At 49.7% G+C, this 16,898-nt stretch overlaps 1 protein-coding gene across 3 annotated transcripts; it reads left to right on the forward strand.

The window, feature by feature from the left end:
* Positions 1-138: 138 nt before the first annotated feature.
* On the forward strand, positions 139-16,507 carry Ptcd1 (pentatricopeptide repeat domain 1). 3 transcript variants are annotated; one of them, XM_045142715.1, is made up of 9 exons: positions 139-267; positions 3,919-4,369; positions 6,914-7,054; positions 7,944-8,162; positions 8,910-9,011; positions 12,413-13,120; positions 14,246-14,362; positions 15,040-15,222; positions 15,881-16,507. In XM_045142715.1, exons 2-9 carry the CDS (start codon positions 3,944-3,946, stop codon positions 16,061-16,063), a joined length of 2,079 nt encoding a protein of 692 aa, XP_044998650.1. In that variant the 5' UTR covers positions 139-267; positions 3,919-3,943; the 3' UTR covers positions 16,064-16,507. The 3 variants fall into 3 exon arrangements, with proteins under 3 accessions (XP_044998650.1, XP_044998651.1, XP_044998649.1); XM_045142716.1 differs by having other exon boundaries at positions 173-396; XM_045142714.1 differs by having other exon boundaries at positions 173-346.
* The last annotated feature ends 391 nt before the right edge of the window (positions 16,508-16,898 follow it).

The raw sequence follows: 16,898 nt of genomic DNA on the forward strand, positions 1-16,898 counted from the left end.
CGGCCCTTTCCGCCATCTAGACCAGGTGAATCGAGCGCGGAACAGCACCGCCCTTCTTCCAGACCTGGCGAACCGCCCGCCGAGAGCTCGCGTAGATCGCGCGTAAACTGGAATCCAGCGATTCCAGAAGCGCCTGCGCGAGGCCGGGCTGCCGCGCTTAGTGCCGGCGAAGGGGTGACCCCCAGCGACTGTCCGCACGCGGCGGCGACCCGGCTGGGACGGCAAGGGGGCCCGGCTGGCGCTCATCGCTGCGGACACTTGCAGGGAGTGAGTTCCCTTCTGTTCAACCTTCCTTCCCCGGAGTCGTCTCGGAACCCCCAAGTCGGGACTGGAGGTGGAGGTGGAGGTGAGGGGGTCATCAGAAGAGGGAGCTCAGGCCTATGTAGAGAGGTCAGGGTGAGTCTCAGAAGAAGGGTGGTCGCAGCCTATCATCTCTAAGTCACCGATATTTGGTTTTCGAGGTAGGGTCTCGCTCTAGCTCAGGCTGACCTGGAACTCATTATGTCATCTCAGCCTGGCCTCGAACTCACGGCGCCCCTCCTACCTCTGTCTCCAGAGGGCTGGGATTAAAGGTGCGCGCCACTACGCCCGGCTAATTAAGAATTTTTTTTTTTTTTTAAACCTGGGTAAGTTGAACTCACTAGGTGTTTGCATTTGCTTTTCCTGGTGAGATGACCCCCAGATCAAAGCATCGATTCGGATTCCACCCAAGTCCAACTCCACCAGCCAATGAGGTTTATTGGGGCTACCAACAGGAGTAGAGTGAGCGATTACTTACAGGAGCGCAGATGACTCACGGGTAGCTGGCTAGGCAACGACATCGGCAGAAGCCCATGCCAGCATGCATGAGGACAGCCGACAGCTGCCTCCCTGGAGCTCCTGCACAACTCACACTCAAGCCCTTGGTGGTCTCAGAGTGTCCTCTCTAAAAGCCAGCGGTTGTTTACTGCTTATCTAACCCTGGGGAGTGGCTTGGTGGATTCTTTAAGTTCCAGGAGCTTCCTGAGAATTGTAAATTTAGTTTACTTCCTGCGCCTTAATTAAGGAAAGCTCTTACCACATAGAATGTTACAATTTGGACACCAATAAGAAAATTCCACCTTTATTTTCTCTCTGAAATCTAGCATTTCTCTCCCTGACTGCCAGAGGTGTGTGTTGGAGATGATATTGCAGTTTCAAGTTGTAATGGGTACAAAATGAAAGAGTTCCCAGCTGACTTCAGGTGGCCAGTGAAGTTTCCATTTATATTGATCTCTGCTTTGACTTGATGATAGGATCTTGTAATTTTTACTAGTACGTTATATATAGTATTTCGTATGTGTGCATTGCTCTAGCACATGTTTGGGAGCCTGTCTTTTACTAATGCTCAGTCATTAAGATGTTTATTTACCATCACCTCCAAAGTCTTTGCACTGATCTCCTTCTGATGTAACAAGATTCTAAAATATTTTTGTGCTGTGAGCTGTTTATTCTGATATATATTTAAATATTTTATTTTTATTTATTTATTTATTTGAGAGAGAGAATGGGCACGCCAGGGCTTCCAGCCACTGCAAACAATCCAGATGCATGCACCACCTTGTGCTTCTGGCTCATGTGGGTTCTGGGGAATTGAACTGAGGTCCTTTGGCTTTGCAGACAAACGCCTTAACCACTAAGCCATCGCAGCAGCCCCCCCCCCACTTTTTTTTTGAGATAGGGTCTCACTCTGGTCCAGGCTGACCTGGAATTAACTATGTAGTCTCAGGGTGGTCTCGAACTCATGGCAATCCTCCTACCTTTGCCTTCCAAGTGTGGGATTAAAGGTGTGCGCCACCATGCCCAGCCTATTCTGATATTTTTATGTTAAAGGGTTCAAAGTAAATGGGGTGAAATCTCAAGTCCACCACCCAACAGAAATAGGGGCTGGAGAGATGGCGTAGTGGTTAAGGTGCTTCCCTGTGAAGCCTAAAGACCCAGGTTTAAGCCCACAGTACCCACATAAGACAGATGCACAAGGTGGCACATGTAGTCTGTCGTTTGTTTACAGTGGCTAGAGGCCCTGATGTGCCCTTTCTTCCCCCCCCCCAGCACATGCACGCTCTCTCTCTACATATTATACACGTGTGTGTGTTTGTATCTTTATCTCTCTCAAATAAATAAATAAAATATTTTTTAAAAAGAAATACAATGCTAGGACTAGGGATATAGCTCAGTAGGAAAGTGCTTGCATACCCAAGGCCCTGGGTTTCAGCCCCAGCACCACAAGATAAATTATCAACAAAGAAACAAACAAATAAATATTAAGGCCAGATGCAGTGGTGTAGGACTGTAATCCCAGCACTGGTGAGGCTGAGACAAGAAGAGAACAGTTCAAGGTTAGCCTTCTCTACATAGTATGAATATGTCTCAACAAAATTGCTAAGGTGGGAGAGACTGGGGTTACAACTCAGTGGTAGACTGCTTTCATAGCATACATGAGACTCTACAATTTTTATTTACTTTTCTAAGGTTTAAAAAAAATTAATTATTTTTTACAGACAGCTGCCATAATTATAGACAATAAACCATGTTAATTCCCTCCCCCGACACTTTGCCTTTGCAACTCCACTCCATCAAATCCCCTCTCCATCTCAATCAGCCTTTCTTTTATTTTGATGTCATCATCTTTTCCTCCTATTATGATGGTCTTGTGTAGTGTCAGGCACTGTGAGGTCATGGATATTCAGGCCATTTTGTGTCTGGAGGAGCATGTTGTAAGGAGTCCTACCCTTCCTTTGGCTCTTACATTCTTTCTGCCGTAATGGATGTTGAGTCTTGAAAGGTGTGATAGAGATGTTTCAGTGCTGAGTATTCCTCTGTCACTTCTTCTCAGCACTGTGGTGCCTTTGGAGTCATACCAAGGTCACTGCCATCTGAAAAGAGAAGGTTCTCTAACCAAAAGTGAGAGTAACATTAATAGATGGGTATGAACATTAAGAGAAGTGCTTACTGGGCAGTTTGGTGAGCATAGTATATACATTTACCAGACACTAGCAAATGTTACATCCTTAGGGCTCATGACTTCTGTGTCATAGATTTTCAGTATCAAGCTTGTATTCCCTCCCATGGAGCAGGCCTTCAGTCCAATTAGAGCAATTGGTTTCCCCATAGCAGACATGCCACTATTGTACCCATAGGCTCATTTGGCCTGGCTGGCCACATTTAAGGCTTGTATTGTCCACTGTTGTTTATTTCCTCTAGTCATTTCTCTTTCTCTTCCATGGTAAGTTTTGTGGGTTTTTTTTAATTTTAAATTTTTTTTTAGAAAAAGAGAGAGAATTGGCATGCCAGGACCTCAGTCACTAAAATTGAATTCCAGACACTTGCATCACCTAGTGGGCATGTGCGACCTTGCGCTTGCCTCACCTTTATGCATCTGGAGGGTCAAACATGGGTCCTTTGCAGATAAGCCTTAACCTTTAATCCATCTCTCCAGCCCTATTTATTTATATATATTTTTTAATTTAATTATTTTTTTATTTTTATTTATATTTATTTATTTATTTGGTTTTTTTGAGGTAGGGACTCACTCTATCCCAGGCTGGCCTGGAATTTACTATGAGGTCTCAGGGAGGCCTTGAACTCATGGTGACCCTCCTCCTTCTGCCTTCCAAGTGCTGGAATTAAAGGCATGCACCACCATACCTGACTGTGTCTTTTCTTTTTTGTTTGGGTAGTGTTGGTTCATGTAACCCAGACTGGCCTTAAAGTCAATATGTAATTGAGGATGATCTTGAACAGCTGATCAGCCTGTTTCCACTTCCCAAGTGCTGGCATTACAGGCTTAACCCATCACACTCAGCCTGGGTCAAAGCTTTCTAACCCTAAAGCCTACCCTTGTAACCATGCTTCTGTCTTGTCTGATTTGATTTCTTTATTTTTCTTAATGCATTTCAGGCTCCAGGGGTTAGGAAAGGCAGAGATGGACCTCATGAGGTTTGCCCGGCTCTTTTCTGGCACCCACCGTACAGGACTGTCCATCCTTCAACACCTGGACCTTCTTGGATCTAGCCAACGGGCAGGAGGCAGGGAGGGACTCGCGTGGGTAAGGGCTGCCTGTCAGCTGCCTTGGGGCCGAGGGAGCCAGAAGAACATGAGCAGCCTCGGCTCTGACCCCGGGAAGCCCGACCCCACCGCTCTTCAGGAGGAGAGCTTCGGGACCCTCTCGGACAAATACTCTTCCCGGAGAATATTCCACAAGTCAACAGCCCAGCTGTATAATCTTCGGCTCAGGGAACAGGGTGCTGAAGGCGAGGAATTGGAAATGCAGCCCAGATGGTGGCCGGGCCGGAGGAACACCCCTTATTGGTACTTCCTTCAGTGCAAGCGCCTCATCAGAGAAGGAAAGGTGAGAGAGCAGCAGGTTCTGTCTTCCCGCTGGCTCACAGTTGTGGGAAGTGCCATGTCAGCCTCGTGGTAGCGAGTGCTGCCTGGCCACTGTAGTTTTCACATTTATGTCTCCAGCTCAAGCCTTTCTGTGGACTCTTGACATGTGCACAGCTGCTTCTCCGCCATCTCCCTTCTGCTTGTCCACATGGGCACTTGTCCAAGTTCAAGCCTGATTTTGTTTTTTCTTTTTTGGTTTTCTGAGGTAGGGTCTCACTCTAGCTCAGGCTGACCTGGAATTCACTATGTAGTCTCAGGGTGGCCTTGAACTCATGACGATCCTCCTACCTCTGCCTCCCAAGTGCTGGGATTAAAAGTGTGCACCACCATGCCCAGCTTCCCATCCCCCCCCAGACAGATACACCAAGAGAGAGAGAGGGGGGGGGGGAGAGGGAGAGAGAATGTGTGTCCCAGAGCCTTCAGGCACTGCAAACAAACTCCAGACACATGTGCCACCTTGTGTATCTGGCTTATGTGGGTCCTGGAGAACTAAACCTGGGTCTTTAGGCTTTGCAGGCAAGTGCCTTAACCACTAAGCCATTTCTCAAGCCCTCAAAGCCTGATTCTTAAAAAAAATAATATTGCTTGCATGTGTGGCATAGTGTGTTGTATGTATATGGTGTGTATGCATGTGTGTATTGATACAGCACCGTGTACACTCGCCTGTGGTGGCCAGACGAGAGGGAACATTAGGGGTCCCCCTCCATCACTTACTCAACTGTTTTTCCTTGAGATGGTCTCTCTTACTAATTCCAAAACTTGCCATTCATGAGCTGTAGAGTCTCTAGTCTCCACTCATGTGTGACCACACCCAGTTGTTTAAGTGGGTTCAAACTTGGGTGATCTCAGGCCCCCTCGGCCCTCATGCTTGAACAGGTAGTGCACTTAACCGCTGGGCCATCTCTCTAGCCCAAGCCTGGAATTTGGTTCCTAGCATTCTTTGTCTCGCTCAACTGGCATCCCTGTTAGCACCTGTACCACAAGTCCTGCTTGCTTCTCTTACCAATGTTGTCAGCCCTACTGTTTCTTAGGCTGGCCTTGAACTCACAGTGATCCTCCTACCTCTGCCTCCCGAGTGCTAGGATTAAAGGCATGAGCTACTCACTATGCCTGACTTGTTTTTTTTTTTGAGACAGGGTCTTATGACGCCTAAGCTGTCCTGAACTCACTATATATCAACCAGGTTGGCTTTGAATCCACCTTTTGCAGCTTCCTGAGTTGCACGCTTGAACCCTCACACTCTCATTTATTTATTCTTCTTTTGAGACAGGGTCTTGTTATATATGCCTGGATGGCCTGGTATTCCCTATGTAGCCTAGGCAGCCCTTGAACTCATGATCTTCTTGGTTCAGCTTCCTGAGGGTTGGGATTACAAGTCAGCCTTACCTGCCTACAGACCAACTTTGAATGCCTAGTCATTTGTGGCCCTCTTCTCACACTCCTCAGTTACTAGAGACAGCATTGGGTTTGCTGCTACTCTTGTCATCTCCTGCCTTGACGTCTGCTCACGGCACAGAGCTTGTCTGCTAAACCGAAGGCAGAGCATGTTCTCTCACCAAAGCTCCTAATGTACTCCTTAATATTGTTCATCTTCTGGCTGAGGGTATAGTTCAGTTGCAAATCACTAGATTAGCATGATAGAGGCTCTGCATTCCATCCCCTAGCATTGGGGGGAAAAACTTCATTCTCTTAGGGACTGATAATGCCAGGTTGTACTATGTTTAATAATATTAGCCTGGGGCTGGAGTGATGGATTAGTGGTTAAGGTGCTTGCTGGCAAAGCCTAAGGACCCAGGTTCTATTCCCCAGGACCCACATAAGCCAGATGCACAAGGTAGCACAAGTGTATGGAGTCCGTTTGCAGTGCCTGAAGGCCCTAGCGTGCCCAATCTGTCTGCCTCTTTCTCTCAAATAAATAAATAAAAACTAAAATATATATATATATATATATACACACACACACATACATCGGGGCATGGTGGCACACACCTTTAATCCCAGCACTTGGGAGGCAGAGGTAGGAGGATCGTCGTGAGTTTGAGGCCATTCTGAGACCACTGAGTGAATCCAGGTCAGCCTGGACTAGAGCAGGACCCTACCTGGAAAAAACTAAAAACAAAACAAAAAAGTCATGGATGAAATGATAGATATCTGTGATGATTTGTTTTTTTTTAATTTTGAGGAAGAATCCTGCTCTAGGCAAGGCTGACTGGGAACTCACTCTGTAGCCCCAAGCTGACCTCAAATTCAAGGCAAACCCCTTTACCTCTCCATCTGTATATACATATGAAATGTGTATGTGTGTGTATTTATTTATTTAGATGGTCTCAAGTATCCCAGGCAAGCTTTGAATTTAATACATAGCAAAGGATAGCCCTCAGCTCATGTTCCTCCTGCCTCTAGCTTAGCCGTGGTGCTGGGATTATGGCCACATGCCACCATGCCCAGCTTGCTGAGGTTCTCTCAAGATATCCTGAGCCCCCATCCCGTTTCTTTTTCCCTCCAGCTGGCAGAGGCCCTGGACCTATTTGAGAGGCAGATGCTGCAGGAGGAGCGCCTGCAGCCAGTGGAGTACAACTACACAGTGCTGATTGGGGGCTGTGGGCGGGTCGGCTACCTGAGGAAGGCCTTCAGGCTCTACAATGACGTGAGTGTGGGTGGAGGGGAGGGCAGTGTTACAGACCTTGAGGATGGTGCTGGCTAATGTAGATGACCTAAGTTCCCATCACCTATAGAATAGTGGGTTTTTTTTTTGGGAGGGGGTGCGGTAGGAAGGGGTTAGATGAAGTGATCTAGAAGTTTCTTCAGCACCTGCCTGTGCTGTTGTGGGCCTACACATTCCCTTCCTCATCTGCTGTGATGCCCACTTAGTTCATATTCCTTTCCAACATGCACATCCATATAACCCTCCACTTCTGTCACAAATCAAGAAAGACCCTTACCAGGGAGGACTATAGACTCTCACAGGAGAAAGCCCATCTCCTCTAGCCAGAAGTTAAGGGGCTCCTCTACTCTTGCATAGGCACTCGGCAACCCTAGCCCCACTTGAGGCCTCACAATCTGTCGATTGACCAAGCAGGGAGAAACCGCTCTTGTAAAATGGCCATCATCACAGGCACATTGCAGTAACAACAGCCGCAGCCCCAATTTCCTAAGGAGAGCTCGCTGGCTCACGGCTCCTCAGTTGTCACCAGTATCCCTTGCCTGGAACAGACCCAGCCTGTGGCTCTTAGACAGTCAGGGTGAGCTGATTGGACCTGACGTTGGGCACGTCGAAGGCCCCTGTATAAGCTCCGTGGGCAGAGAGCAGGCTGATAAGTCCCCAAGGAGAGTGCTTGCTTGTTGGCATTTCTGGGAACGTGGGCTGTGTTCATGGTCCCTCTCCTGAAGTTGGGTTTGGATCCTCGGCTCTGAGGTGACACTTGGCTCTGCCTTAGCCCCTGGACTGGTTCAATGGGGTAACTGATGCCTTTCTACCATCCTCTGGAGCGGCTGTTCTCTGTATCCCATGTCACCTGTAAGTCTCTTCTCAATAGATGAAGAAGAGAGCCCTGGAGCCCTCAGATGCCACCTACACGGCCCTCTTCAATGTCTGTGCTGAGTCTCCCTGGAAGGACTCAGCCCTGCAAAGCGCCCTGAAGCTCCGACAGCAGCTCCAGGTCAAAAACTTCCAGCTCAACCTGAAAACGTACCATGCCCTGCTGAAGGTGGCTGCTAGGTGTGCAGACCTCAGGATGTGCCTTGATGTGTTCAAGGTAGGGCACTGCTCCTCCCTGCCCTTCTCACGCAAGCCCAGGCCTGTGGTGTAAGCAGCAGTGGGTGGCAGCTTTCAGCCTTCCAGATAGAAGGATGAGAGCCTGTGCTTGGTGCTGGGCTCACACCTGAATACTTCCAGACCCTGCCCTCAGAGCCCTTGGTCTGACAGTGGCAGGCTATGGGCAAGTGAGCAGGAGGATGGTTAGTAATGGGCTGTGAGTCCCTGTGCTGACCAGAGAGATGGGAAGGGCTTGAGGAGCAGCTCCTGGAGTATTAAGGTGGAAAGTGCATCTCCAGGAAGCCTTGCCCAACCGTGACACAGCCACGGGGTCAGTGGGAGGTGGACTGGTCAGGTACCACACCACACGGTTGAGAGTTCATTCCTAACGTCCTTCCACAGCTGGAGACTGGAGACGTAAGGCTGCTGAGCTCAGTGTCTTCCTTTACTCATGCTCATAGCTGGCTGGTGGCAGAGCTGATGTAAAGCCAGCTCGTGATTCCCGTGCCTCGAGTCCAGTGGTCCTCAGGGTGGTCTTCCCAGAAGTGCTGTTGACTTTGGGAACAGGGCTGGCAGGAGAGGTCTGGAGGCAGCAGGGGGAACAGTCATGTGCTCAGGACCTGGTGGTGATCTGGATTCAGGGCTGCATTCAAGCATCTAACTCCTCAAGATGCATGGGCCTGGACCACATATCAGGCTTAGGCCCTGACTCGGGTTCTCAGTGGGCCTGCCTTCTTCCCTCCGCCAGGAAATCGTCCACAAGGGGCATGCAGTCACAGAGGAGACTTTCAGTTTTCTGCTTATGGGCTGCATACAGGACAAGAAGATGGGCTTCCGCCATGCCCTACAGGTCAGTCTCTCCTGTCTGTCTTTCTCCCTGTGCATTCCTCTATGCGTTTCTTAGCACCTACTGCTGCCCAGGGCCTGGTGTTTCATATTTGCCATCATCTCTCCCTCCCAGCCACCAGTGCAGGGTGCCGTGTTGGGAAGTTCTGCCCTTCTTCAGAGGGCACAGCCAGCCCACACCTGTCCTGCACTGAATGCAAGACCTACCTGTATAGTACACTTAAGGGGCTGCACATGAACCCACTCGGCAGCCCCATTTTCTCTACTAGCTATGTGCAGGTACAGCCTGGGAACGGGCACTCAGCCCGAAAGTCACTCACCCTAATCCCACCTCGGACCTGCAGAGGGAACCCCGGTCATGTGGACTGAGTGCTAATGTTGGCACTGTGGCTGCTGCTGTGGCTTCTCAGAATCTCTCAACCTCTGTACTTCACAGTGCAGCAGTAGCCCTACTCAGACCTCCCGAGTCCAGAGATGCAACTCAGGAAGCTCTTGGCGACTTTGCAGAGACATCCCAGGATCACATGGCCCCGTCCCCTCTGCAGAGTCCCTGGGTGCAGTAGCCAGCTGGCTATCTTTTGACCTTCAAAAGCTTTCTGACACTGAGAGAGCAGCTGTGATGCAGTTCCTCCCTTTACTTGCCCTCACTGTTATAGTTGGAAGTAACTGATTAACTAATGGCCAGTTTGTGTTGCACGCCGGTGAGGCCCACGGAGGTTAATAATTTGCCTGAAGTCCCACAGCCACTAAGAACTGGGACTCAAACTGAAGTTGATCTGACCATAGTGCCTGAATCCCGGTCATCACACTATTCCTGTGTGGTGTGTGTCTTATAAACCTCCATTCTGCCAACCATTTCTTGGGTGGGGGAGAGAAGCACTTCTACCAAGAATCTGGCCTTCCTCAAGACCCCGTCTTGATGGCTAGTGGTCCCCCTGCAGGCTTCACCCAGCTGGGGCCTAAGCTGCTGCTCCCATCCTCTCTGATGAGGGAGGGTGTCAGGTGCTACCCCGGCTCCAGGTTGAGTGCAGGCTTCTGTAGAACTCAAGGAAGTGAAATGAATCTGTGTGATGTCTTAGACATGGCATGGTCTGTTTATTCATTCATTCATTGATATTTATTTACTTACTTACTTATTTTGTTTTTCTCTAGCTCAGGCTGAGCTGGAATTCACTATGTAGTCTCAGGGTGGCCTTGAACTCACAGTGATCCTCCTACCTCTGCCTCCCAAGTGCTGGGATTAAAGGCATGTGCCATGATACCCATCTTCATTTTTATTTGCCTGCGTGTGTATGCATAACATGTACGCCAGGGTCTCTTGCTTGCATGTATGTGTGTGTACACATACATGTGCTAGAGTGTCTTGCCTCTCTATATAAACTCCAGATACAGACACCACTTTGTTTTTGTTTTATTGTTTTGTTTTTTGAGGTAGGGCACAGGCTGACCTGGAATTCACTATGTAGTCTCAGAGCGCCCTCGAACTCAGAGCAGCCCTCCTACCTCTGCCTCCAGATGCTGGGATTAAAGGCGTGTGCCACCACGCCTGGCTTACCACTTTTGCATCTGGCTTGATGTGGGTGCTGGGGAATCAAACCTGATCGGCAGGCTTAACAAGCAAAAGTGCCTTTAGCTGCCATCCTCACATGGTCTTTACAAATGTCAGCAACCCAGATGTGAACAGAACTGTGTTGATGACACATTGAATATATTAGATGCTGTGCTGTAGAGTTGAGAATGATCACATCTAGTGAGGAAATGGAGGCTCCTGGAGCCCACAGCTAGTGAGGGGTGATGGTCTTGGCTGCAGGCTGCCTGACCTCAGCACTCTGCCATCTCTGTCTGGCTCCGACTACTTTCAGGGGCCTCTGTGTGTCTGGGCTCAGCCCTGGAGCTTGCAGCTGGGTGTATAGGAGGTGCTGCTGAATGCTAGCCTTAAAGGTAAGCTTTAGACTCATCAAGAACCTACCTATTTGCTCATTCCTCTCTTAAGGGAGCATGCATTGAGGCCCTGGTACAAGGGCAGCAGAGGATCTGAAGAGATGGCTCAGTGGTTAAGGTGCTTGCCTTCAAAGCCTAACAACCCAGTACCCACGTTAAGCCAGATGCACAAAGTGGCACATGAATCTGGAGTTCTCTTTGCAGTGGCTGGAGGCCCTGGTGCATCCATATTCATTCTCTTTCTCTCTGCTTGCAAATACATAAATAAAATATATTTTAAAAAAATAGGGCATAGCTGGGCGTGGGGGTGCACACCTTTAATCCCAGTACTCCAGAGACTGAGGTACGAGGATCACTGAGTTCATAGCCAGCCTGAGGCTACACAGTGAATTCTAGGTCAGCCTGGGCTACAGTGAGACCCTACCTCGGAAAACAAACAAACAAACAAAAAAAATAGGGCAGTGGGATCCGACTATGAGAACAATTTTGTTGTGAGCTTGAGAGAGCAGAGGGTTATTGGGTCTGGTGAGGCCTCTCAGGAAGATTTAGAATTCTCCAGTTTAGTTGCAGGATCCTGGTGTTAGGTCAGATACTTTCTAAGTTCTTCTCACGCCTTTCCAAAAAAAAGTGAATTAATTTGAGGCTACACAGATGACTCAGCAGTTAAAGACACTTGCTTATAACACCTGACTGTCCAGATTTGACTCCCCAGTACCCATGTAAAGCCAGATGCACAAAGTGGTGCATGCATACCTGGAGTTTATTTGCAGTGGCAAGAAGTCCTGGTTTACCCACTCTTTCTCTCTCTGCTTGCAATTAAAAATATTTTAAAAATTAATTTATAGATTTATTTTTTTAAATAATTTTATTCATTATTTGTTTGAGAGTGACAGACAGAGCGAGAAAGGTAGGTAGAGAGAGATGCATGTGCCCCCTTGTGCATCTGGCTAACGTGGGTCCTGGGGAATCGAGCCTTGAACTGGGGTCCTTAGGCTTTACAGGCCAGCGCTTAACCACTGTCATCTCTCCAGCCCTAGATTTACTTTTTTGAGATGTCTTATTACATTTGCCTAGGCTGATCTCAACCTGCTGGTCGTAGCGATTGTCCCACCTCTACTTTCTAAGGTGTGGGACTACAGACTGGTACTCCTATCTGCCCCCCTTCTCTATGGGTGATGGTGGGGCAAAGGGGAGTAGGGACTAAACCCAGGGCTTTGTGTGTACAAGCTAGATGAGTGCTGCACAGTCAGAGTCACATCCCCAGCAGTGTGTGGGGGTGTGTGCACACGCCTGTGTATTGCTGGGGTTCTAACCCAGGGCTTTGCACATGCTGGGCAATTATTCTACCACTATCCAAGCTTTGTCATGGCTTTTGAGTTTGCTAGTCTGACTCACAGTCTCCACCTCTGCTGAAGAACCTTAGGAGGCGGGAACACTGAGCGAATATCTTTTCTCTCCTCACAGGTGTGGAGGCAGATGCTGAGGCTGGGGCTCAAACCAGACCAACATAGCTACAACCTGCTGTTGGGGGCGGCTCGGGACTGTGGTCTAGGGGACCCAGAAGTGGCTGCCAGACTGCTTCTGAAGCCCCAGGAAGAGGCTATCTTGCTCCAGTCCCCAGCAGGCAAGCAGAGGACAGGGGGAAAAGGCCAGGCCAGGGCAGACCATGGTGTGCCAGCCAGACTGCATGTGGAGGCTATGGAGAGGCAGCTGTTTCTGGATCCCTCTCAGGAACTTGAGAATCCTCCAGAGCCTTTGCAGGCCAGAGTACCCAGCAGGACCCAGCCTGAGGTGGAAATCAAGACAAATAGTAATCATGTAGCAACCCTCCCCCCACTAGCCCTGAAGCCACCTCCTTTGGAGCAGCAGGTCAACCTCCTGGCCTTTGATGTACTCTCCCCCGCTGTGGTCTCCTTTGGGACAGTGGCCACCCCTGCGGATAGGCTGGCCTTGATAGGGGGCCTGGAGGGCTTCCTGGGCAACATGTCAGAGCATGGGGTCCAGCCGGACATCAAAACCCTCACTCTGCTGGCTGAGGTGGTGGAGCCCAGGAGCCCTGCCGAGTCCTCCCTGCTGACTGTGCTCGACAGACTTCGGCTGAAGGCTGACGTGACGTTCTTCAACACGCTGGTCAGGAAGAAGAGCAAGCTGGGAGACCTACAGGGGGCCAAGGTAAAGGGCTCGGGACTGTGCTGGGGATCCTCCTCCCCTTCCCTCAGTGGCCTTGTGGGAAGCTTGGCGTCAAGTCATAAATGAGCCAGGTCACTCCAGCCCTCATGGAGCTCATGGATGAGAGGGAAGGAAGAGGCCAAACATGTTACTGTACTGATGAGGGGACATTGGTAGGCAGATGCTTAAGGAACCGGATTGTGGCAGTATTCAGTCAGGCTGAAGAATCACCATGAGGGCTGGGGATGTGGCTCAGATGGTAGTTTGTCTAGCATGCATGAAACCTGGGGTTTGATCTTCAGCTTGAGGTCTTTTTGCATTCCTGATGAGACCAAGAGACTGCTGGTATATGTGCCGTTCCTCCACTTTATAGAGGCTATGTTGGGGCTTTTGTCCTTATATATACAATCTTTTTTATTATTAAAATTTTATTTATTTACCAGGAGATAGAGAATGGGTGCACCAAGGCCTTTAGCCACTGCAAACGAACTCCAGATACATGTGCCACTTTGTGCATCTGGCTTATGTGGGTCCTGGAGAATCAAACCTGTGTCCTTAGGCTTTGCAGGCAAGCCCCTTAACCCTTAAGCCATCTCTCCAGCCCTATACAATGTTTTTATGTGATGTTGTTTTGCTAGGTGCACTTCCCTGGACACCTGTTGAAGGTCAAGAGCAACAGACATTGTGTCTGCTTTCAGACCCAGAGTGCAGAATGCATCTTCCTCTGGACAAGCTAAATAGGACAGAGTCAGGGCCCCAGCCAGGCTGAGGAGGTAACCCTTTTCCTTCACGCCAGGCCTGGCTCTCCCTCAGCCAGCACTTTCCTCTGGAGTCAAAACTGCTTCCTACTCAGTACTGGGAGCTCCTGAGTCCCTGGTGCCTTGGCCTAGTGCATGAAGGACTAGCTGAGGAGCATGAGACAGGGGGTCAGGAAAATGAGTATTCATGGAGAAGGGACATGCTGGGCTGTGCATCCTGATGTCAGTGGTACCATGTGGTTAGCAGAGGGATCCCAGAAGCCTCTGAGCAGAGAAATGTTCCCCAGGTCTACAGCATCTGGTCATGGACTCATTAGGTCTGGCCAGGACTTGTGGGTCATAGGTTATAGTGACAATGTCTGTCCCACAGGCACTGTTGCCAGTCCTGGCAAAGAAGGGAATTGTCCCCAACCTGCAGACATTCTGCAACCTGGCTATTGGGTGCCACAGGCCCAAGGATGGTCTGCAGCTGCTTGAAGACATGAAGGTGAGAGGCATTCTGGGAGAACTGGGAAGGGAGTTGAGGGGAGGAACACGAGCAGGGCAACTCCTCTTCCAGTGCAGAGTCACCATGAGACCCTCTGCACAAGCAGACCTTGGGGGAGCCCCCTGGGAATTGACAGAGGTGGAGGGGTCCCAGCAACCCAGAGGGATGGAAGGTGTGGCCACAGTAGAGATAGATCAGGAATCCTCGGGGACAGAAGGGCAGTTTTCACAGCCCTGACCAGGTATGGTACACATACTGCCTGGCTCCCATTGAGTCTTTGCTAAGTAGACTTCAATCCTAGCAGTGGAGGGACCAAGTAATGTCCCACACATTGTGTCACCCAGCCAATGCTGGTTATTCTAGGCTGACCCCCATCTTCCAGTGAGGACATCATCAGTCAGCTCACAGGAGTGAGGTGTTTCCTACATTTTCTGCCTGTCAGAGCAGGACAGTCTTCCTCCCAGAGTTGTCCTGGGCTTGGCATATTCGCTTTGCTTTTGGAGTGAGGAAGACAGCTGGTTGTTGCCCTAAGGTCCCACCCTTCTCGTTCCTGGTGGCTAATCTGCACAGAACCTATCTGGCAGAGCAAATGCCCAAGCTGAGCATGCCACAGCAGACTGCTTTGCCCTAATAACTGCCATCATGTGTTGCTGACTGTGATGTCCCTGATGTTCCAGAAATCCCAGATGACTCCGAACACCCACATCTACAGCACCCTTATCAATGCAGCCCTCAAGAAGCTGGACTACACTTACCTTATTGAGATCCTGAAAGACATGAGGCAGAACAGGGTCCCGGTGAATGAAGTGGTCATCCGCCAGCTGGAATTTGCCGCCGAGTACCCTCCCACCTTTGACCGGGTATGCGCACCTAGCTCTGCGGGGCTCAGCTGATCTCCTCAGCTGCCGCCATTCTTGGTTCTGCCTTTGCAGTCGGTATTCATCCCCTTGCTGAAAGCTGCCCAGTGGCTCTCCTTGAGGGAAACCCTAGCCAGCAAGTTCTTGTCCATGAGGTTTCTCACTTCGGGCCAGGCTCCCTGGTGGACTGTCACACTGACCACCATCCTCCTTGCTTCTGGACATTTATGTCCCCTCTCCCTTCTATGAACAACTGCTTCCTGCTCCTGTGGGTGTTTAAGCAGCCACTTCTGTTTCTTTTTGGGAGTGGCATCAAACTCACTGTAGCCAGGGATGACCTTGAACTCCTGAAAGCACTGTAGTACAGGTTTACTAAGGTAGTTATTAAGCATGCCCCGTGGTATGGAGTTTTGCTTGGGAGCTCGCTCTCTGCTGTGCAGGGTAGTCTCCTGGGAGAAGAGTGGAGACCAGTTTCCCAAGTTCCAAGCCCACTGTGATTTAGGCTTTGTTACAGGAGCTTTGCAGTATTTCTGATTGACGGGCGCTTTGAGTGCCATGTTTTATCTTCCTGTAGTGTGTTGTTCAAGATGATGGGCTGGCTCTACCGTAGGCTCATCTAGCACATGTGCTTCACCATACTCCTGTGCTTGTCTAATTACAGTACAAGGGGAAGAACACCTACTTGGAGAAGATTGATGGCTTCCGAGCTTATTACAAGCAGTGGCTGAAAGGGATGCCAGCAGAGGAAACCCCCCATCCCTGGCAGGAGTTCCAGCCCAAACCTAAGGGGGACCAGGACACCACAGGGGACTCTGGTGTAGATAAAGGCTTTGGGGGTAGGTGATGGGGGGTACACAGCTCAAACAATCAATGTTTGGAGCTCCTTCCACATTAAAGATGAGTGAATATGCTGGGGTCACCAGTCCAGAGTAAGAGCTGCAGTGTTCTACAGGCTTTGGCATGAGGACAAATGCTGAGCTCAGGGTGTCCAAGTTCACATCGTATCAAACCACCTTTACTTTAACACACTATCTCTGCTCACCCTTGCCCAGGCTGTCAGCCCTGTTGCTGATAAGGAAAGTATACTTGTTAATGGCCACACAACACCTATGAGGTGGAGTCAGGACTGAGCCCTAGGCTGACACTTTACTCTTAAAGAACGAATAAGTGGGCTGGGGAGATGGCTCAGCTTTAGGCACTTGCATAGCCTGCTGGCCCAGGTTTGATTCCCTAGTATTCACATAAATCCAGACACACAAAATTGTGCAGGTATCTGGAGTTTTTGGCATCCCAAAGAGGCTCTGGCATGCCTATACACTCTCTCAAAATGATGCACGCCTTTAATCCCAGCATTCAGGAGGCAGAGGTAGGAGGATCACAGTGAGTTCGAGGCCACTTTGAGTGAATTTCAGGTCAGCCTGAGTTAGAGTGAGACCCTACCTCAAAAAACAAAACAGGGCTGGAGAGATGGCTTAGCGGTTAAGCGCTTGCCTGTGAAGCCTAAGGACCCCGGGTCGAGGCTCGGTTCCCCAGGTCCCACGTTAGCCAGATGCACAAGGGGGCGCACGCGTCTGGAGTTCGTTTGCAGAGGCTGGAAGCCCTGGCGCGCCCATTCTCTCTCTCTCCCTCTATCTGTCTTTCTCTCTATGTCTGTCGCTCTCAAATAAATAAATAAAAAA

This window comes from Jaculus jaculus, chromosome 2 (genome assembly GCF_020740685.1).
Source record: "Jaculus jaculus isolate mJacJac1 chromosome 2, mJacJac1.mat.Y.cur, whole genome shotgun sequence".
In the NCBI taxonomy this organism is placed as follows: domain Eukaryota; kingdom Metazoa; phylum Chordata; class Mammalia; order Rodentia; family Dipodidae; genus Jaculus; species Jaculus jaculus.